This window comes from Sardina pilchardus, chromosome 3 (assembly GCF_963854185.1).
Source record: "Sardina pilchardus chromosome 3, fSarPil1.1, whole genome shotgun sequence".
Lineage (NCBI taxonomy): Eukaryota > Metazoa > Chordata > Actinopteri > Clupeiformes > Clupeidae > Sardina > Sardina pilchardus.
Window position 1 is genome coordinate 34,990,113 of NC_084996.1, and position 25,186 is coordinate 35,015,298.

Below are 25,186 nucleotides of genomic sequence, written 5' to 3' on the forward strand. Positions count from 1 at the left end.
GGAACTGTTAGTGCAGCAGATTAGTGAAAAAATCGTTCACTTTGGTATAGAAGCATGAAATTTGGCACAGATACTCTCTAAGGGCCATTATTCTGGAAAAGGGCGCTGGCCACTCAAAAATTCAATATGGCGGCCATTTTTCAAGATGGCCGCTATTTCTGTCAAATGCTCATTATGTTGATCGTTCAAACTGTGATGAAGGCATAACATTTTGTGAAAATAGTCTCTTAAGAATGTTTTTTGGAGAATGGTGCATGTCTAAAAAAAAAATCAAGATGGCCACCACCATTTTTCAAGATGGCCGCCATTTCTCTTAAATCCGCCATTGCTATTCAGTGGTTATTATAAATCATTCATCAGTGATCCAAGCATAACATTTGATGAAAATACTCTCTAAAGGACATGATAATGGATGGGAAAAGATGCTTGTCCCAAATTCAAGATGGCTGCCATTTTTAAAGATGGCCACCGTTCCTGTACAATATTAATTATTTAAATTTTTCATATGGTGATGCAAGCATAAAATTAGGCAGAAATACTCATCAAAGAAAACTTTTTGGGGGAAAAGGTATGTGCCACTCAAGAATTCAGGATGGCAACCATTTTCAAGATGGCCACCATTTCTGTCAAATAGCCATAATGTCTGCTTTGTCTGCCTCCTCTCCTTTGACCTATCCGGCTTAGTTAAACTTGCCAGGGATATAAAATCCATGCCGGCATAGCTCTCAGGTTCATTAGAGTACACAAGCCTCTCCACCATGACAAGGTGCAGTCCACAGAGAGGAGGGACCACTGTTAGAAAAAGGAAATGTCTTTAGACCTTTTTTGAAACAGTCAGTGGATTGTGATGCCCTGAAGGTGTCAGGGAGAGCATTCCACAGATGTCGGGCAGGAGCACAGAAGGCCCAATCTCCCATGGTCCTGAGTCTGGTTCTGGGTATGAGGAGGTGTGAGTTAGTGGAGCGGAGGGAGTGTGTTGTGTTTTGTGGGTTGATTTTTGGGGTGAGATTTGGATGTACTCTCTCTACTTTTGGATGTAAGTCTCTGCAGACTCTTGCTAGGGATCATAATGAGAAGTATGTTACAGTAGTCCAGTCTGGAGGAGACAAAGGCATGAGACAGCTTTTCGGCATCTGAGAGAGAATGGGGTGGAGTTTGGAAATGTTACGGAGGTGGTAGAAGGTCTTGCAGAGGTGATTTATATGGGCTTCAAAGGTGAGCTGGGAGTCCATTTTTACACCAAGAGTTGTGACTGTTGATGAGAGGGGGATGTTTGAGCCAGAAAAGGTGATGCTGGTTATGGATGATGATTTGGTTTGCTAAGGGGTGGCAACCAGGATGGCTGTTTAGTTGGAGGAAGGTGTGCTCCATCCATACCTTTATCTCCTCCAGACAGGAGATGAGTTGTTTTGATGGGGATGACTGTGAGGATGGGGTTGCAGCTGTGGCATTTACATAGAGCTGTGTCTCATCAGCATAGCAGCAGAATTATTTTTTTTGCTGACTGATGATTTGGCCAAGGGTGAAATAGAGGATGAAGAGATTGGGGCCAAGGGCTGAACCCTGGGGGACGCCACAGGTGACTGTGTGTGGATTTGATCTGGAGTGACCCAGGGACCCAGTATTCTGTCCGGTTTGTGAGGTATGTTTGGAACCAACTGAGAGCAGTGTCATTGAGTCCAGTCGTACGGTGGAGCCAGTTTAAAACGATGTCATGGTCAAAAGTATCAAATGCAACAGAAAGGTCCAGGAGGATGAGAAGGAAGGGAGAGCCACCATCAGATGAGATGAGGAGGTCATTTTTTATTCTGATGAGGGCAGTCTGTGCTGTGGGCAGAGCAGAAACCAGACTGAAATTAAAAGAGTTGGTGGTCTTGAAGGTGGGTGGCAACTGCTTTCTCAAGCACTTTCGATATGAAGGGAAGATTGGAGGTGGGCCAGTACTTGGACAGGTCTTCTGGATCAAGAGTGGGTTTGTTGAGCAATGGTGATTATGGCATATTTTTAAGGCAGGAGGAACATGACCAGTTTGGAGGGAATGATTTATAATAGCGGTGGTCAGGTGGGTAAGGACAGTGATATGGGTTTTCACCAGGGAGGTTGGGAGAGGGTCCAGGGGACAGGTGGAGGATTTCATCTTCCTGATGATGTTCTGCACCTCTTCAGATGAAACCTCAGGAAAACAGTTTAGGGGTTGGGAGATGTAGGAGGAACAGATAGGGTGGGAGGACCCAGAAAGGGCAGAGTGAATATGTGCAATTTTTTTAAAAATCCATGAATTTATTTTACTGCTCTTCTGTAGTGGCAGTAAGCGTGTGTGTGTGTGGGAGGGGGGGGGGGGTGGTTTCAGAAGGTGATTGACAGTGGAGTAAAGCTGCTTGGAATTTCCTGGACTGTTTCGGATGCCATCGGAGTAAAACTGTGATCATACATCTTCGAGGGACTATGAATATTTGAGTTGTTGCTCCCGGTAGTTTGTGGACAGTGCGGCCAGGGGCTTTGAAATGCCGCTTCAAGGACCCGTCCTGCTGCCTTCATTTTACAAAGCTCATTTGTGAACCATGGAGCTGGGCAGGTGAAGGTGACTATTCTGATTTTAACAGGGGCATGGAGGTCCAGGAGGCTGCTCAGATGGCTGATGTTGAATGTCTGCTGCCAAGAGTTCTGGGTTTATGTTTGTTAGGTTTCTGAAACATATATTCTGCTTAGGCTTGGAGAGGCTGGATGGGGATTGCAGATCCATAGAAATGACCTTGTGATCAGACACACCTAGATCATACACCTGCAGGTTGGTGAGAGTTTGTAATGACCAGGTCCAAGGTGTGTTCCCTGGTGTGTGTGTGGGGACATCAACAAATTGTTTAAAATTAAATTTTTAACCCCATGTTGAGTTCCACGGCACTGAAGTCACCAGTGTGCCCTGGTTGTGTAATGACGTTCACTTTATTAACCAAAACCTTCCTTTACACATTAAACTGAATTCTGACAGAAAAGGTGGCCATCTTGAAAATGGTGGCCATCTTGAATTTTTGAGTGGCATACACTTTTTTCCATGAGAATGTTCATTGAAGAAGGTTTGTACCAATCTTGATGATAGCATCATCCTATCATAAATTGATGTAAGGATTTTTAAGAGAAATGGCGGCCATCTTGAAAAATAGTCGCGGCCATCTTGATTTTTTTGAGGGACAAGCACCGTTCTCCATAAAACATCATTTTTCACAAAATGTTATGTGTTCATCACAGTTTGAACGATCGACATAATGAGCATTTGACAGAAATAGCGGCCATTTTGAAAAAAATGGCCGCCATTTTTAATTTTTGAGTGGCCAGCGCCTTTTTTCCAAAAAGTGACCCTTAGAGAGTATCTGTGCCAAATTTCATGCTTCTATACCAAAGTGAACGATTCTCTTGAAATATGCAATTAATCTGCTCCACTATGTAGAAGAGGTATAAAAATAACGTTTTGTAAAGGCGAAATTACATGCCCTGGTCACTTCCAGGCTAACGAGTTTTGGCTAAAAACAGTAAAATCGAACTTTCTCAAAACAGATCAGAATGACATGATTTTGATGTCAACTCAACGTATGTACTCCCAATCATCCGTAAATTGATCTAAAGTACATTTTACTCCGGATAATTCCTTTAACTCCAGCTCTGAAGCTCCTTCATTGCTGGATTATCCTCACCAAGCACGTTGTCAGGAGCCTTGTCAAGCTGTACCTCAACCCCGATCTCAACCATGGCCACGTCTTCACCTTTGCCCTGCCTGGATCCTTCTGCCTTGTATTTTTTCCCTTTTTCTCTGCTCCTTTGTTGGATTTTGGACTTGCCTATTTTGCTGCTTGACTTTGCCTGGCCTGTGTGACCTGTGAGTTTTTGCCTGCTACTCGCCCAAGTGTTGCTGTTTAAGACTTCCAAGTTTTTGATCTTCTGTGTTTTAGAAAGTTTTTTGGATTTTCATGGACTCTGCATTGAACTCAAGATTGTTTTTTTTCCTGTGTGAAGACCATCATTAAAGACTAGTATTTGACTGAAGTTTACTGGTGTCTGCATTTGGTTCCACTTTACTGGCTGGATTATACGGTCACGGCCACTGTGGCTGGGTTTAACAAAAGTGGAACTAAATGCAGACACATGTAAACTTCAGTCAAATAGTCTTTGATGATAGTCTTCACACAGAGAAAAACAGAAATCTTGAGTTCAATGCAGAGTCCATGAAAATCCAAAAACATTAAAAAAAAAAACACAGATCAAAAACATGGAATCTCACTTGAACAGCAACACTTAGGCGAGTAGCAGGCAAAAACTCACAGGTCACACAGGCCAGGCAAAAGTCTCAAGCAGCAAAATAGGCATTTCCAAAAGCAGAGAAAAAGGGAAAAAATCCAAGGCAGAAGGATCCAGGCAGGGCAAAGGTGAAGACGTGGCCATGGTTGAGATCGAGGTTGAGGTACAGCTTGACAAGGCTCCTGACAACGTGCTTGGTGAGGAGATAATCCAGCAATGAAGGAGCTTCAGAGCTGGAGTTAAGTACAGGCCCAGACGAGGGCCAATTGGCCACAGGTGTGTAGCTGCGCAGGGTAGAGGCAGAGATGTGGGCGGAGCAAAACCTGGAGCACAGAGAGAGGGAGAGAGCACATGACCTGGAGCACCAGACAGGGAGAACATAGGTGCCTCTCATGTAAAGTTTATACGTCCTCCCTCGCTCCTCGGGCCTCGATCCTCACTGATCTACATAAAGAATGATGGGGCGGCAACAACGATAGTCTATCCCTTCGTCTATCTTTCTTTATGTAGATCAGTGAGGATCGAGGCCCGAGGAGCGAGGGAGGACGTATAAACTTTACATGAGAGGCACCCAAGGATCCGGAGTGGGTCCTAGTGACATGTTCACAGTTCTATGTAGGCCTAACCATTATTGAATTGTGTTACGTCTAAAACTGTATACGTTTGTGTCTGCTTATGCTGTTTTTATGTTTTGCCATTGTCTTCCCACTAGAAAGATCTAGTCTGTCTCCCTATAGCTAACATGATTTTGCTTTATTCTGCTCTTGTTTTGCATTTGACTACCTGTGTGTATGCATGTTCACAGTTCTATGTATGCCAACCCATTATTGAAAACTGATATGCCCTGCACATAGAGAAAAGCCATACCTGTTTTTATTATCAGTGTGTATTTGGTGTGTTGTGTGCTTATTCATGTGATAGCTGTGTGAACTGTTTTGACAAAACTTGTGTGCTTTTGCAAGACATTTATAATGTTTTGCTGGTTTGGTATAAGGATTTGTGGTTAGTGTGTTGAGATGGTTTAAAACATGGAGCCTAAGCTACCTAGGTGTGACTATGTTTTTAAACATTTACCTGACCTTATGTATATTGCCCCAGAGAGGCAGTAAACCAGGTGAGTCACTGTCTGAGAGGGAATGCCAGAGCTGAATGGCCTACTTTGCTAAATGACCATTTGGCTCTTGGGGTACCTGTCATAACTTGCATGGTCACTCATTCTGCTCTACTGATGGTTCAGAAATGCAAAAGAGGTTGAGCTGGCCCTCAGTAGCCTACTAGATGCACATTGAGAATCCAGGCACTGGATTAATCAGAGGTCCCAATGCCAGGGGTGATGTACGTGCTTCAGCTAATATTATCGATTACCTTATTTTAGGATCATTATAGATAATTAGCACACTAGTTGGCATAGTATATGATTCTCACATTTCCTTTGTCACAGTGATCTTAATTTAATTGTGTGTATGTGTGTGTGTGTGTGTGTGTGTGTGTGTGTGTGTGTGTGTGTGTGTGTGTGTGTGTGTGTGTGTGTGTGTGTGTGTGTGTGTGTGTGTGTGTGTGTGTGTGTGTGTGTGTGTGTGCGCGCACATGTGTGTGCATGAGTAACAAAGTGAAAAACATGTGCGCATATTCATTAAAAGCCCTGGCAGCAGAGGACCCTGTTGGGTTGTTGAGTTGTTCCACAGCACAGTACATGTAAATGAGACAGCATTCTGTCATCTCTCTCTCTCTCTCTCTCTCTCCACTCTGCAGAATGTCCGAAAGGTCCTGATATTCTTGTGGTCCTGGCGTCGGTCACTGGGGCAATTCTTTTGCTAGGGCTTGCTGGTCTGTTGATATGGAAGCTTTTAGTCACCATTCATGATCGACGAGAGTTCGCCAAGTTTGAAGAGGAGCGAGCCAAAGCCAAATGGGACACGGTGAGCCCCCCCCCCCCCCCCCCCACCCACACAGACATATGCATATTCACACAGGAACACAGCACACAGACATGCATACAAAAACAATTGCACACAAACACCTCTACCCACAGACATATTTACACGGGAACAGTTTCACACAAACATGCATACAAAAATACAAAAACACTTGCGTGCACACACTCACATTTATAAACATTTTGTTTTGAAAGTTGTGTTTAGTGGCATATCTATTTATCTTTGACATAACCTCTGTCTAAAACATCTTTATGGATAGACAGTGCCTCCTACAGGTGTAAGCCTATAAATCCAGATACTGTTTCCTGAGTAGTGTAAGCAGAATACAGAATACATGATAATCGTGCATATTCTCTGCTAATGAATTTGAATTTATCTCATTTCAGGGTAATAACCCCTTGTACAAAGGAGCAACCAGCACGTTCACCAATATTACCTACAGAGGTGGTACTGCCTCCTAAGGAAAATCTCAGCTTTGTAAAGATGGAGTTCTCTGGAGCACATAAGACGTTCAGATGTATTTTATTTAGGTGCAAAAGACTGGACTGACGTTTTTCTCTTTACTGCTTGCACTTTTTGATGAATGTTTTGAAAGTCTGTGTACCAGTGAACTCATTCACCAGTTCCACATGTTGAGAAGTACCAGGGCATTCCCAGAAGTGTGGTGGAACTACAAAATGACTAGAAATTCACAACCTTATCTGGACCAGACTGTAACAACAGTAAGCTATCATGGCTTCAACATATCATGGTGGTATACACCTAGTGGAATTTGCAAGGTGGCATACACCTAAGAAATATGATGTTAAAAACAATGGTTCTTTGAGCACAGCTGAATGGAAGTTTCACTTTCTGTGATCGGGGCGAATACAAAAATGCTCAAAATGTTGTCTTAAAACCTGCTATTGCGCTGTAGTTATCAGTTTACTGATAAAGAAATTGTGAGGTCCAAAGTGAACTGCACCATCATTCCAAATGCACCATCACTCCTAAATGCACCCTGCTTGACACCTTTACCTGAATAAAAGTTCATTAGTATGATTACAATGGAAATTAATTAGCCTCTTAAAATTTGAATAGGATCTACTTTATGTTGATTAGCTGGGAAGGTGAATAACTTCTGCTGCCACTTTTCTTTAGTTTCAATACAACTTGACAGTGTAATTAGACCACTGATTACAATCTTGGCTCATATGTATGGAGAACCATGCTCAACTCGGATGGTTAATGGAATTCTTATTGCCATGGATACAGGGGGATCATCTTGATTCTAGGTTTATCTTTTGTACTGTCTTGTTTCCATGGATACTGGAGCCGTATTTATAGTTCAATTCGAGAATATGCCGCTCTGTTGGACCCAAGAATCAGCTTGTCCACCTACATTGTTTTGTTTCTCCTTTGTAAAACCTGTCTCTCCTATCCCAATTTGAAACTGTTGAAGTCACCAAAGATTGTGATTACTTATTGCCTATTTCATTTTCATTGTTTTTTCTTCTTTTTTTGGACTGATGTTTTCCTTTTTGAGATGTTTTATACAAGTTCTATTTTTGACACATGAGGCTTCTGAATAAAATAGTTTGAAAGCTATATTTCTGTGTGTGTGTGTGTGTGTGTGTGTGTGTGTGTGTGTGTGTGTTACATTAACATTAATGTAACTCCTCTATTAGGCCTACTTACATTGGCTTCTTACAGCAGCCAGACTAACTACTTAGAGGGCATTTTTCTTACAGCAGCCAGACTAACTACTTAGGGGCCATTTTATATTGCTAATGTTATTATTAATATGCTTATGGTATTTAGCAGACACTTTTGTCCAAAGCGACTTACAAATAACAACAGTACAATAGTTGAATTTAGCAGTAGACTATTTAAAAAGTTGGTAAGACTACACCAAGGAGAACAGCAATAATAAACAACAGTGTTAATTAAATCTGATAAAATAAATAGGCCTACTAACTCAGCTATACAAGCCATATAATATAATTTTAGCATTAGGCCTATCGCAATAAGGCAGATATGATAACACACATCAGAGGGGTGCATAGATATTTAGGCTATATGACGGGTGATACTGTAACAGGCCTGGCCTTCAGTCTAGGGCAACTGGGGTTATACTGTAGGCTAGTTGTTTTCAAGAAACAGATTATTCTGTTCTTTGTGATTTTTTTTTACCATTGTAAGAGACGTCGCGATATACTGAAACTCAGAAGAAATGCAATTTAGAAAAAGGATGTCAAAGTCCTTTGAGGCGCTGGTTGGGCGTTTAGTTGTTATCACTTCCTGTGACGCAATTCATTTTCCGGTTTCAACATGGCAGCGCCCGTTGCTAACGGTGTGTCTGTGGAGGAAAATGTTACAGAAATTCACCAGACGCCGCCTGAACAAACAAACGAAGACCAGAAGAGAAAACAGTTTGGAACTCGCTTTCTAACAGACCCTCGTCAGGTGTTCCAGCATAATGCATGGTATAGCCTACGTTTTTTAATGGTCTTGAAGCACACAGATGAAAGCTTGACATGGGCTACATAGCAGCTTGGGCTAACTAAACAGTTGAGTGTGCGTTACACAATTCTAAACAAGTTTTTTGGTTTCTCCCGTTTTTTGACAGGGATAACGTTGAGTGGTCAGATGAGCAAGAGGCAGCTGCACGGAGGAAAGTCCTGGAGAACAACCAGCCCATCCCGGCTGACAAACAAGGTGAGATCATACGAGTCGTGCAGCACTCTGTTTAGACTACTATTTGTAATGCTTATTTGTTAATGTTGTTGTCCTAATGTAATGTTATATCAACATTGATAGCTTCATAGTGTTCATTAGCAACAGAAACAGCTGAAACAACGACCCGTGTGAGTGCTCTGTGACAACAAAACTGTCTGTTTCAATTCAGAGGAGTATGACAACCATGCAGACAAGTACTGGAATGACTTCTACACTATCCACGAGAATCGGTTCTTTAAAGATCGCCACTGGCTCTTTACGGAATTTCCTGAGCTAGCCCCAAAGAGTAGCTCCAACCAGACAGTTCAGGAAGGGGACGAACACCCTGACCAGGAGAAAGGCGTGGAAGACATCTCCCACCAGAATGGGGACTACCCTGAGGCACCTGGCACATATCGCATTATGGAAGTAAGATCTAGTCTATGGTATGTTTTCTGTATGTGTGGTCAAGCGACCACTGTGGTCTGAAAACACATCATGTCAGTCCAGTAGTGAATGCTGGACTCAGGTTTAATTTACATGAGACATCACATGGATCATCTCCTAGTGGAGTATTGCTGAAAAACTGACCTGACAATCATATCATGGCTAAGTAGAACTAGCTGAGCAGAGCAGAGCACAAAAGGACAGATAGTTGTCCTTTGATTCTGTCTGACTTCAAGTAGTAGGTCTACACTTATGAGACTTTTAAGCAAGATAGTGTCATGTAATTCTATGTGTATTAATGCCATTGACACTGGTGTGGCTTCATTTTCAGGTGGGCTGTGGTGTGGGGAACACCGTCTTTCCCATCCTAAAGACCAACAAGTGTGTGAGGCTACTGTGTAAATCACTCTGGTTTCTCAGTGATACTGTAGATCTGTGTTCACATACACCTTACCCCCTCTCTTGTGTTGTGTTGCAGTGACCCGGGACTCTTTGTTTACTGCTGTGATTTCTCCAGCACAGCAGTGGAGCTGGTAAAGGTGAATGCAAAACAAAAACATGAGCAGAGTAAATTCAATGTATGGACAGGTGCCTGTGGCATGTTGAGTAGCAAAACGTTTTGCTCTCTGCTATTTCTTGCTTTTTGAGGCAGTGTTCTATTGCTTGGTGGGTGTGTCAGAGGTGCTATCCTAGACATGATGTATACAAAACCTGCCATATTAAAAATGGCAGTGAGCACAGCATATCCTCCTAAAGCCATTTACAGATGAAGGATAGCAATGAAAAGAAAAGAAAAGAAAAGGACCTATATTTACATTGATTTCATCAGGCTCGTTAATTTTGAAAAGAAAGCAAACAATGTCCTTCTCCAAGTACTTGTGCAAATAATTGAGTGTTAAGCACACTACTGCATCACTGTTAATATGGTTAAAAAACAGAGATGGTCTTAAATTATATTTACCAGATAAGCGTTTATTTTATTTAAATATTAAATAAATGAAGATATATTGCATTCATTACGTTTTTTATGTCACATAGTTGGACTCTTCAGACCATGTAAACTAATGGATTTTTAGCTGGAAGTACAAAATGTAGTTTTTGTTTTTCCCCATAGTCAAACCCAGAGTATGACTCTGCTCGCTGCCACGCCTTCGTTCATGACCTGAGTGATGAGTCAGCCCAGTTCCCAATGCAAGAGGGGAGTTTAGACGTCATTATACTCATCTTTGTCTTGTCTGCTCTGCATCCCGACAAGTGAGTTTGAATTTGCATTGGTTAGTCAACAGGATGGGAGTGTCTTTGTGTGTATTCTGATTATATGAGATCAGGTATTTGGAAAGCCTCTTTTTGGTGAATGTGTAACTTTACTTTAACATTGAATTAAAGTAGGTCTGGAGGTATGACAACAAATGAGTCATTGTGATCTCAAATGTCAGTCAAACAAACAGTGCAGTAATGTGTGAATCATTATGCCAGTGCTCGGGTATATTCTATTGCATTTGTTGTGCAATAGCTCCACCTTGTGGTTGATAATTAAATGACTAGCTATCTGTCCATAGGATGCAGGCATCGATAAGTGGGCTTGCTCGGTTGTTGAAGCCTGGTGGGATGTTGCTGCTAAGAGACTATGGCCGATATGACCTGGCCCAGCTACGCTTCAAGAAAGGTGAGCTATTTTATGGTATTTCAATTGTTTGTTTGTATGTGTCGTGTGAGTGTGTGTAACTGTGAAACTGGAAGATGGGTTTTCACTGTGTCTGTATATGTTTTTGTCCTCAGGGAGGTGTTTGTCTGAAAACTTCTATGTTAGAGGAGATGGCACACGAGTGTATTTCTTTACTCAAGGCAAGTGGAGCTTGTTGGCATTGCACTGCTCAGTTGCCGATATTGTTACCTAGAGTACTGGGATGCAGTACAAACAGATCAGAACTGTACAGATATCTACAAGTCACAGATCCTTAGCATTGTGTGAACTATTTTGTTTTCAATGTCCCTCTAGATGAGCTCCACAACTTATTCTGTGATGCCGGACTGCAGAAGGTGCAGAACTTGGTAGACCGGCGACTGCAGGTGAACCGTGGCAAGCAGCTGACCATGTACAGAGTCTGGGTTCAGTGCAAGTACCAGAAGCCCCAATCAGACCATGAGGACTCGAAGCCAAGGACATTTCAGAAGGATCAGTGTGAAAGCTAGGGACAGTTTCAACCTGGACCTGTGCTCTCCAGTGAATGTGAGAGGTTTGCATGCCAAGACCATCTGATGTTTAGATATGTGAAAAGTCCAGCATTCAACCTGAAGAGGATCTTTTGTAGCTTTTGGCCAAAGGGTGAGGCTGGTTGTAACAGACTTGATTAAGTGTTTTTCAGTCACCAGCGTGATTTGAGGTGTATTATGTGATTAAGGGGAGCAACACACAACAAGCCACAGGGCAATCTATTGTAGGAAGACGCAAAGCCAACAACGGTCACAAGCATCTGTTTCAGATTTCTTTCAGGTCTTTTAAGGAAATATGCACAGTGCTGAGAATATCAATGCATTTTGAGTCTGTTTTAACAATTACTTAAATATTTTAGAGACTGATCGTTATTATCAATATATTACAAGACACCCAGCCCTTCCAGTGCTCTTGAAATACCCTTGATCAATCTGCACCTTTTACCCCTGATCAATACATATGTTATTGGAGAAAGGGGAAATTGGATGTATGCTGAGACAGGCAACCTCATTTAGCAGCATGGAGAGATCTGGACTCTTGAGTCCTACCATTCAGCTGTTTACATTTCACAAGTTACTGTCACTTTTAATCATATTTGACTTTGAAGAAATTCCTTTGTATCTTTGCAATTAAAATGAACCATTGTGACTTATTTCTGTTTAAATGTTTTCATATGATATGTAGGATGGAAATGCATGTCACATTGTATGAGTTCTTAATGACAGTGAGGGCCAGAAAATGTATTTTGTGAAACTATATGTTTCCTACTGGTGATTATCAATGAAAATGTGGATATGCATGACCAAATTCGGTCCGCTGTCAAATTCTGAGGATTGAGATGGCCTCCTGCTATGAGTGAGACAGAGACTGAAGCACATAGGTTGATTACCATCACTATGTGCACAGTGTACAGTGTAGAAGTCTGAGTCGTCATATCATAGTCAATGTATTTGGCTCATTACAGAACATCTAGTTGTATCATGCAAACATGCATGCCAGACGGGACAATTGACAAACAGGAACTTAGAATATATTCTATTAAAATATATTCTAAAAATATATTCTATTTTCATTATGTTGCGCTGTTTGATAAGATTTGCAAGTGGGCTACTACACTATTTAGAGCAAACCTTTGTTACCACAAGTGTTCCATTGTATGGCGTCCTATTAATTTAACTTGTTTAATTTCCTCACTCTGTGTGGCTACCTTTTCAATTTTATTGAGATTAATAGTTTGTGAAGTGGGGCGTGGTCGGGATGGAAATCTTGCGAGAAAAAATGAGATTTTCTGATTATTGTTTACATTGCAAAAAAAAAAAAAAAAAATCATGAGAACCGAACCGAATCGATCCGGATTAAACCGAACTGATTCAAACGGGACCACTTCCAAGATAGAACATTGATGCGCAAGAGGTGATCTCGTCGGAACCGCAGTCTGCAAGTAAAATTTGCAGTTTTCTGAATGGACTGGGTCTGACACCAACTGGGAAGAAAATGACTAATATATCCTTGTGGGAGCCGTGATTCATGAACTAGAGATGCTAAAACAGGTGATGGGCATTGTCTGGTGTGATCGACGGCATAATGCAATGGCTGTCTGAAGAAAGAAAGATACCTCAAACCCCCGGGAATCTGAGGTGGGCAAAGCTCTGTTGAGGAGGTTTCGGGAGACAACTTTCTCATAGGCCTGGAGGTTTGTCAGCCTCCGCACATCTGAGGGACTCTGAGCTGGCGCACCACTTCCTCCATCGGGTGTCTCTTCGTAGGCAAGAGACGGGGATTTGGATGAGGCCTTGTCTGGGAATGTGGGGGTAGCCAAGGAAGGGTGAGACGGGAGACAAGGGAAGAATAATCGAGGATTAACCAAAGGTGCTTGCGGGAAAAGACAGTTTGCCGCAGGTATAATGCTACCCTATTTCTGTCGTATATGGATTAAGTGAGATGTCGTTCTTTATGTTTTCTGATTTTGTCTAATGTTATGCGAAAATCGAGATGATGCTGTCAGCTAACCTTAGTTTGCTAATCATCGCTTGCGTTGAACCATAGTTTGAATTTGTGGGCTAAGTTAACTAGCGAGCTACCTAGCTGCTGATGTTCAGCTAACGTTGTTTGTTAGTGTTTATCAATACCTTGTGCGTGTCACTTGACCAGAATGATACAGTTGTTTCGACAAATGCCATATACCTCGTGTGCATTATTGTCAAGAGAGAGACACACATTTTAAGATTAAGACATAATTAGAAAAAGGGAGGTTTATCACTGTTAGCGCCAACTTCGATGTAGTGTACAAAGGTTAGCTAGCTAGGGCAAGAAGACAGGCACCTTGATAACGATCAATAGATAACTGGGTTCATATGGTAACTTTGTTCAAGTGTTCAGTTTATGATGACTAATATCATCTGTCTGGAGTGTCTGTTAATTTACTGTAGCCATCTACTAAGATAATACCTTCACCTATAAACTTGTCACGTATTAATATTAATTGTCATCTTTAAGAAGAGTGACGTTTAAATTAAGTTATGCATTATTGTACATAATGGAAAACACGGAATGTGTTTTTTGTTTGATGATAGTGTCAGTGTAAATTTCACGTTTTCCACGAAGTGACAGAAGCTTCATCAAGAGGAATGTATGTCTGGAAAGCCTATTTGATGAGTTATCTAAATCTGTGCAACTAAAACAATAGGTCATGAGGTCCTGTCCCCTCCCTTGTTATCTGATGAAACCAAAACAGACTGTTTACTTGGTGTCGCTGATATGGGATTCAGTTAGTTTGTCAAAAGGTTCTGCAAAATAAATGTTTATGTGTTGAGTACATTTATAATCAAAGCTGTCCATAATTGATTCACTGTTGTGTAACTGAGCACCAGCACAGAGATTTAGACATCAGTATGAAGGGTGAGGCTGAGTCATGAATTCTAGGAATATTCTGGAAACCTACATGAGAGATTCATGAGTCAACATGTCACACACACATGCATGGGCACAAATTGTTGTGCTGTTGCTACCAATCTGTCACAGTTATCGAGACCCCATAGTCAGTCACTGCCAGCTGAGTCTAACCTCTCTCTCTCTCTCTCTCTCTGTCACACACACACTCTCTCTCACTCTCTCTCCAGCCATGATGGAGGAACTGCACAGTCTGGATCCACGACGCCAGGAGCTTCTAGAGGCCCGCTTCACCGGCGTTGGAGTTGCTAGGGTTAGGAAACTTACACACTCCATCCATCGTCTCCTCTTTTCTCTTCTCCGTCTTCAGTTGATATGGTGGTGTGGGCGTCATGCTGACACACCCGCGTTTAATGTTAATGAGATGCCCTGTAATCTCTTCCATCCATCCTCTTTTTTACCCCTCTCTCCCTCTCTGCCTCTTGGCCTTGCACTCAGTGTGATTTAGCCGTCTATTTGTTTGTTCCCTTTGGTCTGTTTGTGTGCCTTCTCTTAGCATAAGTCTGTCCTTCAGGGCTGGGGAGCAAGCTGCTTGACATTTAGAATAGCACTTGATTGTAGTTGGTGGTTGAGCTTTGTGGTACAAGCTTTGGGAAAGTAATAATGCTTTGACCTTGACAGCCCAGGTGCCAGGCTCTGTATCCGCAACATTATGTCTAACAGAATGACAGCCACAGAGAATATGTGAATTAATCTATCAATGATTGTGTGTATGAATGGATATTGCAATACGCATGTAAGGATCGGAGCCGTTCAGGCGGTGATCCCTGAGGAGGAACAGGAGGGGGCTGCTGAAGTATGGAACGGAGGATTATTTGTTCATTCATTGTTTCCTTTTGTGCCCCACCATTCCTCAGGGCTCTGGTCATAATGAGTCATCCAATCAGAGTCTTTGCAGCGTCGGGTCACTCAGCGATAAAGAACTGGAGGTTGGTGTGCCTCCTCTCCCCAGAAATCAATGACACACACATACTCATACACAAGGAGCCTGTCTCTGGGTCTTACTCCTCTTTATGTCCTGTATGTTCTCCCTAGACTCCGGAAAAGAAGGCAAACGATCAGAGAACCCGGAAGAGGAAAGGAGATATGTTCGACAGCCAAGGCAAGGATTTTGACACGCGTCTTTTGATTCCCAAAATCCTCCTTGGTGTTCTGAGCCTTGTTCTGAGCCTCTCTCGGTTGTACTCATGTGTCTTTTCTCTGCAGGGAAAGGGACCCGAGGTCTCAAGATTAGTGATTATTTCGAGGTAAGAGTCAGGTTTGTCTTCAAACCAACAAGTTCTCCACCCACACACTCAAGACGTGCCAGAAAGCACTTGAATTTGCCGGATATAAATTCAAGGACACGGAGCCGATGGGTGTGCAGTGCATGAGAATGTGCCAAACTACTGTCAACCAGTTTATTCAGTGAATGGCTATGGCCAGAGTGTCTCTAGTTTGCTCACTTCCTTTTCCAGGCTGTTTGACTGCTCACACGCCTGTTCACACGCCTTCACACCTAGCTCTCAGGAAGCCTATGCACATGCCTGAGGTGTTGGGTATCGACAGCAGAAAATAGCTGTGGTGTGAAATCATGTAGGGTTTGCGGTGATAACAATGCCGTAATGACGAAAACACGGCTTGAACTTAAAGCTGTTGAAAATGTGTGAATTGGAGGCAACTGAAGCTACCGCGTCTTCCCTCTGTAGCTGCTCTCAGCAGGATTATCCGTCAGTGCTGGTGAGAGTGTTAGCTCAGTCCCTACTCTCATCGCTGCTCTCGTTCCTCTGCCCCAGTTTGCAGGTGGCAGTGGCACTGGTACCAGTCCAGCTCGTTGTATTCCCCCCGTGGTCCGATCGTCCCCGCAGCACTCCCTCTCCAACCCTCCCGTAACTGTGAGTTCCTTTATGCCCCTACCTGCCCCGTCCTCCTAGCACTGTCACTAGCACTTCACGTTGGCCATCACTGGCCCTCTTTGCACTCACTCCTATTTGCCGTGACGTTTGAAGCATTTCACATTTTCTTGATGTTGACCTCTGACCTTGTGTGCTCGTTAGCAACCACAGTACTGGACATGTCATTTTGTTTTGAGGAGTTTGTTTGTTTATGTGTGTGTGTGTGTGTGTGTGCGCCTGTGCTTTCCAGGTGCAGCAGGGCAGTCCATCCTCCTTAAGCTCAATAAACACGGAGCACTCCTTCTGTTCCCTGAAATCCATAAGCGCTCTCTGTCAACACAGAGCAACACAGGTAACACACATACTCATCACAAATAGCAGAGATTGTCACACACCAGGGGGTGTGTGTGTGTGTGAATTCCAGAATGGTATGCTAAGTATGTGGTTTAGACACTAACTCAGATCATCTAACTCAGGCTAAGCTGAAGTCGTCCTCATAGAGAAGTCTGTGTGATTTGGTTTTGCCAGGAGAATGAGGCCACATGGTTGGAATAGCTCCTGTTAGCCCAGTAGAGGACATATGCTTGGAGCTGGAGCGAGGACTGATGATTTGATTTCAAAGGCAACACCTGCAGTCTCCCCCTCACTGGTTCTCATCCCCTTTCCCTCTTGTGTCCATTGCTGCTGTCCCCTCTGTTGCGCTCCACCCCAGTCTGACCTGACCATGGAGAAGCTGGCTGCCCTGGAGAGCAGCAAGAGCTCGGACCTGGAGAAGAAGGAGGGGCGCATCGACGACCTGCTGAGGGTAAGAGAGGGTGGACACGGGCAGCAGCGGGTCGGCTCAGTTTAGCATGAATATGCCGTCCGACTGTCTACGTCTTAGGACGTGGAGACCAAGGTTTGGAACTAGAAGTTGTTTTGATGCCAGTGTTTTTTGTTGTTATTTTTTTTGTTTGATTTGATTGCTCTTCAGTGAGACAAAAAAGAAGACCTTGGATTGGTTGTCTCACAATAACGTGTGTCAATCATATGAACACCAAGATGACTTCCTTTATAACTGTGTTTTGTTTGTTTGTTTGTGTGCTTTCTGCAGGTAAACTGTGATTTGCGTAGGCAGATTGATGAGCAGCAGAGGATGCTAGAACGTTGCAAAGAACGCCTGAACAAGTGTGTGACCATGAGTAAGAAGCTGCTCATTGAAAAGGTGACCCTCTCAGACCAGGCAACTGCACAGCTGGAGAGACATCCATTTGAAACGTGAACACTCGGTTGAAGTGGATATGGTAACATGTCTGCCTGTGTGTGTGTGTGTGTGTGTGTGTGTGTGTGTGTGTGTGTGTGTGTGTGTGTGTGTGTGTGCTTCTTCAGTCAAAGCAGGAGAAGATTGCGTGTCGGGAGAAGAGCATGCAGGACCGGCTGCGGTTGGGCCACTTCACCACTGTCCGACACGGAGCGTCCTTCACTGAGCAGTGGACCGACGGCTACGCCTTTCAGAACCTCGTCAAGTAGGTCTCCCTCTCTACTACAACTGTGCTTTGACACTTGTCAGTTGGAGCCTGCACTTGTACAGCTTTGAACACTCCGTGCGTGTGTGTGTGTGTGTGTGTGCGTAGGCAGCAGGAGCGGGTGAACTCTCAGAGGGAGGACATCGAGAGGCAAAGGAAGCAGCTGGCCAAGAGGAAACCACCTAGCGTCTCGCAGACCCCGCCCCCCAGCCTGGAGCCCAACAAGCGCAAGAGCAAGAGCAACGGAGCAGAGAACGAACTGTACGCAGCACATGGAGGGAGGGAGGGAGGGAGGGAGGGATGGAGGGAGGGAGGGAGGGAGGGAGGGAGAGAGGGAGGGAGAGAGGGAGGGATGGAGAGAGGGATAGAGGGAGGGAGGGAGGGCAAGGGCGTATGAGGAAGGAGAGGATGAGGACGCTTTAGAACATTAGAGTCCAATCCAGGGACACCCGAGTCTTACATGTTTGTCACACATGCTTGGAATTTTTCTTAACAAGTAGATACTGTTCCAGACCGCAGCACTGATCTGTGTGTAACTAGCTCTGTCAGTATCCAGATGTTCAACCTGCTTAGGAAAGAATGCTTGTATTGGTTTCATTTGTTCAACGTTGACGGTTAACCCCCTGTTAGCATGGACCTCTGGTTTCCTCTCCGTTCTGTTCTCTCAAGAAGGTCTGTGTACATTTTCAGGTTATCACTAGCAGAGTATCACGAGCAAGAGGAGATCTTCAAACTACGCCTCGGCCACCTAAAGAAGGTATGGGTGACCATGGATGTGCCTAATCTCATCCATCAACCTCAATCTCAATGATCACGTTAAACTAATAAAATAGGTGTGAGTGGAGGAGACTTACAGGAGTTTTGTGTGTGTGTGTGTGTGTGTGCCCGTCCCACAGGAGGAGGCTGAGATCCAAGCAGAACTGGAACGGTTGGAGCGGGTACGGAACTTGCACATCCGGGAGCTGAAGCGAATCCACAATGAAGACAATTCCCAGTAAGTCCTCTGTCCTGGTCCCCAGCACCGTCCCTCATTCATTCTGCTGGAAAGGAACCCAACTGCAGCTAGCTTGCTGAAGCTTGCTTATTCTCTCTCTCTTTCTCTCTCCCTCTTAATTCAGTTCAACCGAGCTTTATTGACATTACTCTTTGCAAGCAGATACAATATCAGTTTAAAACTGAGAATTTTATTTAAACCTGTCTTCCCCAGGTTTAAAGACCACCCTACGTTGAACGATCGGTACCTGCTCTTACACCTACTGGGGCGAGGAGGCTTCAGTGAAGTCTATAAGGTACACGACAGAGGATGTCCTCCGCTCATTAGTAAAGCTGCTGCAGAGATGGCTGGGTGTGATATCCTAAGGCATGGCTGTGTGCTCGCGCTCTCTCCCTCTCCCTCTCCCTCACTCTCTCACTCTCACACTCTCTCTCTCTCCCTCACTCCCTTGTTCACTCTGAGCAGGGTCCTGGAGGAAGAAAAAAAAAAGGCAAATGTGCTGTGTCATGAAGGAGTTAGAGGGCAAATCCTCTCCTCTGTACTAAAGCAAGCCAGGGCCTGCTGCTGTGTCATTTGGGCTTTGGCTGTGCCGCTCAGCCCTGTCAGACCCATGACTAGAATCTGTACTCTGTTCTCTGAGGACAGCCATCTGGGCAGCCATTATGGGAGTTCTCAGCTTTGAAGGACGTGGCCTGAGTCTGATCACTTAATCCGAGTGTGTTTATTATGGTCATTACTTACGGCTGTTGTCGGTGTGGTTCATATGTGTGTTTATTATGGTCATTACTTACGGCTGTTCTTGGTGTGGCAAGTAGGATATCAATCTGCTAAATAAAAGAATATGTTGTGACGAGATAGTTGAATTTATGGAGCACTATTCATAGACATGGAACGTGGTGGTATTCTCTGAGTCTAGTCGGATTACATTCTGCGTAAAATGTTGCTTCATGCACGGTTGTGAATACATTTCAGGGATGTGTGTGTAGAGTTGGAAGAGTCGGATTCACTCCCATTTTGTAACTGACAGTAAAGGCATTGCCATCAAAGCCCATATCAGCAGCACCTACAGGGGTCCTAGAGTAGCATCCATTTGAGACTCACCAGCATCTCATTCTTCTTTCTCTCACTCTCACACAGGCCTTTGACCTCACAGAGCAGAGGTATGTTGCTGTGAAGATCCACCAGCTCAACAAGAATTGGAGAGACGAGAAGAAGGAGAACTACCACAAGTGAGTGAGCCAGACCAATTCTGTTTGAAGTTGACGCTCCGCTCAATACATTGAACATCCACCTCAGGGAACCTCAGAGCCTCGTTGTAGGCTGATTCATGCTTTTATCGAGGCGTCAAATGTGCCGAGGCTGTTCTGTGTTGGGCCAGAGACGTCAGTCTCATGGCAAACGGGCTCAAATTACTGCCCACATCCTCAGTGACAGAACGGCTCATAATGACCATTGAGGGGGCTGTGATGATCTCTAGTCACATGGTTTCCAGCAAGATACTCAGCACTCTATAAATAGCTGCCCAATTGTAGGTTTCGGCTACTGTTCACAAACTATTGTGAACGTAAACTTTGAAGTCCCTTAAATGGCCTTTGTAAGGTCTCCTGATAATCTATGCCTGAGTTGAACTGTTATTGAATAAACAAATGCTTCCCTGGCAGCCTGTACATGGCATCTAAAGCCCAATTTATGGTTCTGCGTCGAGTCAATGCTGTCGCCACACAGCCTTTGCGCCAAATATGCATCACTGTCTATTTTTTGGTAATGTTTTTAAATCAGCACTTCGCCAGCAGGCAGTACTTTGTGGACAGTTGTGGGACATTTTGTTTGCCAACATAGCATAAACATTGTGGCAGACACCACACAAATAACCTCAAAGGCGTTTTCTGGTGACAATAACAAAGTCGTTGGAATACACCGTAAACAACAAGTATTTGTGTCCGTGAATCAAAAATGTGGAGACGGTTTTAAAGATGGCGGAGGCTACGTGGCTGAAACTTGCCCTCCAAATCCTGACTCCCTGGATGCACTGCAGCTTCTGTAAGATTTGTAAGAAGACCGGCAGGCCTTCACTTCCCTCACAATCGGCCACTGTGGAGTCATGAATCAGGCATTCTGTTGGAACAGACCAATGTTTCAGTAGTCTTTTTGGTATTAGAAACTGTAAGAATTGTTTTCTTAAGTGTTGTTTTTCCTCCCCCACAGACATGCCTGTCGAGAATATAGAATTCACAAGGAACTGGACCACCCCAGAATAGTCAAGCTATACGATTACTTCTCCCTGGATACGGACTCGTAAGTCAGGACCTTTTTTGTCTCTTTTTCTTGGTATCAGATATCCTCTTCGCTGCTGGACTTGGCAGAAGATACTTAGAAAACTGTGTTAGTGCTGGGACTGTAATATCATGTTGTTTTGCAATAGGCTCCCACAGTCATCATTCACTTCACTGGTTTGAGCCAGCCTTGTTGTCGACTAGTTTGAGTGGTGAACAAGTTCGTGTCACGGCTCTTGCTTGCAGGTTCTGCACAGTTCTAGACTTCTGCGAGGGGAACGACCTGGACTTCTACTTGAAGCAGCACAAGCTGATGTCGGAGAAGGAGGGCCGTTCCATCATCATGCAGGTGGTCAACGCACTCAAGTACCTGAACGAGATCCGGCCCCCCATCATCCACTACGACCTGAAGCCAGGTGAGTCAATGGCGTGTTAAGTCCCCACCTTCCCGCCCAGCTGTTCTCGATTTAGAGTTTTGGCTGCAGGAGGCGCACTCTGAAAAGGCTATGTTTGCTCCACAACATGGAGGTGGCACAGGTTGCCAAGCAACAGGTGACACTGTTTGTCAAACACATGTAAATTCTTCTGCCCCCGGTGTGTCAGCTATTGCTCTGTGTGCTGCTTGCTGCTTGCTGCTGGAGCGCTTTCTGTCCTAAATGACAGATCGGTCTGTGTGCGATGAGCTGAATATTCATTGTGTTGGTGAATAATAATCATGAAGCTGAGGTGTGTTTAATGCATTCATCATGAGCTCCAAGAGGACTGATGGCTCTATTAGCTCCAGCCTCTGAAGGCAGACGCTTTGGAGAGGTCTGAATGAATCGAGAGAATGTTGCATAAGTGAGCGAGCAGACAGGCATGGCTTCAGCCCTCATGGTCAACAGCTCTGTAATGTCCTATTATTAGGCATTACACTGGTAACATCCAGCACTGGACGTAATGTCCTCTCGCGTCCCCGTCCCCGTCGCTCTCCAGCTGCACATCTGTGTCCAGTGTTGTCGCCGTAGCCATGGAGGCGGCGTGCGCTGCTGCTGCGGTGCCGTACACATGCGGTCAGGCTCCAGCCGCTCTCGGCGGCCTCTCGGAAACATCTGTTTTGTCTTGAGCGCCCCGGCGCGGAGTAAACACAACCGGCGAGCCGAGCGGCGGCGCGCGGCCTCATGTTTATGCCGCTGCTCAGCCTCATGTTTATGCCGCTGCTCTCAACGAGCTTCGCGCGAGAGCCGTTTGCACACGCAGATTTGTTCCTAAATGGCTCGAGCAATTTGTGCCATCTGGTTCAGCTGTTCATCTGTTTTTTATCCCCACAGAACTAAACGTTCGGCACAATTAGATAATGGAATTGCAAAAAACAAGAGACTCTGGCAACATTTGACAACATTTAGACATGCTATTGAGCCCAAAACATCTTTCTACTGGTGTCATTGAGCCGTTTGTAGTGTTGCTGACTGTTTGTTTGTGTGCGCTGTAGGTAATATCCTCCTGGTTAATGGCACTGCCTGCGGGGAGATTAAGATCACCGACTTTGGCCTCTCGAAGATCATGGACGATGACAACTACGGCGTGGACGGCATGGAGCTGACGTCGCAGGGAGCCGGCACTTATTGGTGAGCACGCCGTCACTCACGCACTCTAGTGGGAGGTGCAGGTGAATGTGGGCGCGGGTTGTGTGATGGGCTGTGTGATGGGCTGTGCCGTGTTTTAGGGAGAGGACCGTGGGAGTAAAGCATCTCTCCTCCTGCAGGTACTTGCCTCCGGAATGTTTTGTGGTTGGAAAGGAACCACCCAAAATTTCCAACAAGGTGGATGTCTGGTCAGTTGGAGTCATATTCTATCAGTGCCTCTATGGGAAAAAGGTACACACACACACACACACACACATACACACACACACACAGACACACTATTTCACATCAGATGTGCAAAAGAGTGAAAATGGGCTCTGCATTTTAGCTTTAACTACACTGACACAAGCAGGATGCACTGCAAAAAGTATTACTAACAATAGTAAGGAACTCTGTGCTGTAATACTGATTTGAGATTTTGCTTTTCCAATGTTTAACTCCAAATCCTGAAACTCCACTCCCTGCTGTCAATTGTATAATCTCATTTGAGTGATGTGCTTTCCCCTCCTTGCTTGCTCCCCCCAGCCGTTTGGACATAACCAGTCTCAGCAGGATATCCTTCAGGAAAACACCATTCTGAAGGCCACAGAAGTCCAGTTCCCACCCAAACCGGGTGTTTCACCAGAGGCCAAGGTGGGCATCTCAGAATCAGATCTTTGCCCTTTATTTCTTCAGAACTTGTGTTTCACTCTGAAGGGTTCCAGTGTTCTTTAGTGGAAGTCTAAGTACCTTGGCACAGGCGAGACATGAATAGGGCTTGTTTATTTCCCTTTGCTAAGGTTATGAGGGATTTGGCACTTATGTTAGAAGTAGTTTGTTGACATATGCTGTTGTTGATGCATTCAAATCCTAGTTGTGTAATGCTGCCATGTTCCAATGTGTCTGGTATTCCAGTCAGTAATCCTAATGATCATCCTTTTGTCTGACAATGCTGACTCTGTTTTCCAGGCATTCATCCGCCGCTGTCTCGTCTACCGCAAGGAGGACCGGATCGACGTCCACCAGCTGGCCAGCGATCCCTTCCTCCTGCCTCACATCCGCAAGTCGGTGGCCAGCACCGGGAACGCTGGGACAGCATTGGCCTCCACGAGCAGCTCCTCCAACAGCAGCGCTTCAAACTGAGCCCGCCCTCTGCTCCCGCAGTGCTTTTTCTGATTGGTCGAGACAGGGGGGTGATTGGCTGTCTGATGAACCCCGCCCCATTCTCTGTGATGTCCTGCGTTGAGGACCAGAGCCGAGAGAGAGAGAGGGACAGATGGAGAGCGAGAGAGAGGGGCGAGCTGAAGCAGGGCGGGGATACCTGCCGCTCAGGTGTGCACACAAGGCCTCCTCCATCTCCTCTGCTCCTCTCTCTGTGTTCCCATGGCCAGGGCGGGCCTCCTGTTTACGCCCCTCCTGTAGTGAATTGGGGAAGGAGGGAGGGATGGAAGGATGGAGGGAGGGATTGATGGAGGGAGGGTGGGAGAAGAGTGAGAGAGGAGATGGTAAGAGAAGGAATCTTCTTGCTGGAAATGGGGCTTGAGGAAGGAGACCTCAAAATGGACCGAATTTCTTCAGCTGGGGACAGACTCTGTTGTACGCCCTACACCCCACTGCACACACACACACACACACGCACACACACACACACACACACACACACACTCAAACACGCACACCCATATATACAAAGGCCTACGTATACACAATTTCAGGCAAATGCATAACTGTCTCATCAAAACAAATGAAAACCTTTCTGATGTATTTGAGCTTAGTGAATTCCCCTTACAATAAGCCCTGTTTTAAGTCTTTCTGGATGAACATAGCCAGCACTTATGGGGTTCGCCTGCAGCTTAACCTGTATGGTGAGCCTGTGGTTAGTGGACCCATGCCATGTCTTCAGTCATGCCCCCTCCTCTCTTACCTTGACCAAAGCTGAACATGACCACTGGGTGGCGATGTTTCACCCCAGAAGTTTAATGTTTAACACAATATGCTCTTCTCTTTGTTTTTTCTCTCAAAGTCTTAAAAGTATTTTATATTAATTTTAGCAAAGACTAACTGATGGCCCAAGCTATATTGAAATTTTGAGTTTAGGTTGAAATTTAACCCATTTTTTAATGGAGATGAATCTAGTTTTTTATATAAATATATATAAGTATATATCTTGGTCTTTTACTTACATTTCGCTACTTGACTTACACATTCTCACACATACTCAGACATACCATACACACACACACACACACACACACACAAACACACTCAAGCATACACTCATATTTATTTAGGTCTGTTTGAATTGATGATTTTGGCTCTGGAGACAGGGCCACTGTATCTGTACTGTGAGTGGGTGTAGGGCCTCATACAGAGATCATTAAATATTATTGGTTATAATGCA

The 25,186-nt window shown here is 44.6% G+C and overlaps 3 protein-coding genes across 4 annotated transcripts in view; all 3 read left to right on the top strand.

The window, feature by feature from the left end:
• Positions 1 to 7,814, top strand: part of itgb3a (integrin beta 3a) — a 21,925-nt gene extending 14,111 nt beyond the window's left edge. Inside the window, exons 14-15 of the mRNA XM_062533034.1 lie at positions 6,043 to 6,209; positions 6,614 to 7,814. Coding sequence (XP_062389018.1) covers positions 6,043 to 6,209; positions 6,614 to 6,688 — 242 coding nt within the window. The 3' untranslated portion in view covers positions 6,689 to 7,814. The remainder of the gene's footprint in view (positions 1 to 6,042; positions 6,210 to 6,613) is intronic.
• Positions 7,815 to 8,535: 721 nt separating this feature from the next.
• Positions 8,536 to 12,238, top strand: mettl2a (methyltransferase 2A, methylcytidine). The gene is made up of 9 exons (XM_062533036.1): positions 8,536 to 8,692; positions 8,836 to 8,924; positions 9,115 to 9,353; positions 9,703 to 9,752; positions 9,850 to 9,910; positions 10,486 to 10,625; positions 10,931 to 11,037; positions 11,151 to 11,216; positions 11,371 to 12,238. The coding sequence occupies exons 1-9, from the start codon at positions 8,538 to 8,540 to the stop codon at positions 11,562 to 11,564; spliced, it is 1,101 nt and encodes a 366-aa protein (XP_062389020.1). The 5' UTR covers positions 8,536 to 8,537; the 3' UTR covers positions 11,565 to 12,238.
• A 679-nt stretch (positions 12,239 to 12,917) lies between these two features.
• On the top strand, positions 12,918 to 25,186 carry tlk2 (tousled-like kinase 2). 2 transcript variants are annotated; one of them, XM_062533037.1, is made up of 21 exons: positions 12,918 to 13,485; positions 14,706 to 14,788; positions 15,393 to 15,464; positions 15,571 to 15,637; positions 15,742 to 15,782; positions 16,311 to 16,409; positions 16,660 to 16,761; positions 17,122 to 17,214; positions 17,503 to 17,613; positions 17,778 to 17,914; positions 18,023 to 18,175; positions 18,605 to 18,671; positions 18,811 to 18,908; positions 19,122 to 19,203; positions 20,046 to 20,137; positions 21,114 to 21,203; positions 21,428 to 21,597; positions 22,653 to 22,788; positions 22,926 to 23,037; positions 23,332 to 23,439; positions 23,755 to 25,186. In XM_062533037.1, exons 2-21 carry the CDS (start codon positions 14,708 to 14,710, stop codon positions 23,926 to 23,928), a joined length of 2,085 nt encoding a protein of 694 aa, XP_062389021.1. In that variant the 5' UTR covers positions 12,918 to 13,485; positions 14,706 to 14,707; the 3' UTR covers positions 23,929 to 25,186. The 2 variants fall into 2 exon arrangements, with proteins under 2 accessions (XP_062389021.1, XP_062389022.1); XM_062533038.1 differs by lacking the exon at positions 16,311 to 16,409.

Bases quoted from the DNA above. Each gene is read 5' to 3' on its own strand.
- mettl2a (XM_062533036.1), top strand. From the start codon at position 8,538: ATGGCAGCGCCCGTTGCTAACGGTGTGTCTGTGGAGGAAAATGTTACA. The intron at 9,911-10,485 runs GTGAATGCAAAA...TTTTCCCCATAG, and splicing joins CAGCAGTGGAGCTGGTAAAG to TCAAACCCAGAGTATGACTC. The intron at 10,626-10,930 runs GTGAGTTTGAAT...ATCTGTCCATAG, and splicing joins TCTGCTCTGCATCCCGACAA to GATGCAGGCATCGATAAGTG.
- tlk2 (XM_062533037.1), top strand. From the start codon at position 14,708: ATGATGGAGGAACTGCACAGTCTGGATCCACGACGCCAGGAGCTTCTA. The intron at 16,410-16,659 runs GTGAGTTCCTTT...TGTGCTTTCCAG, and splicing joins TCTCCAACCCTCCCGTAACT to GTGCAGCAGGGCAGTCCATC. The intron at 21,598-22,652 runs GTGAGTCAATGG...TGTGCGCTGTAG, and splicing joins CCACTACGACCTGAAGCCAG to GTAATATCCTCCTGGTTAAT.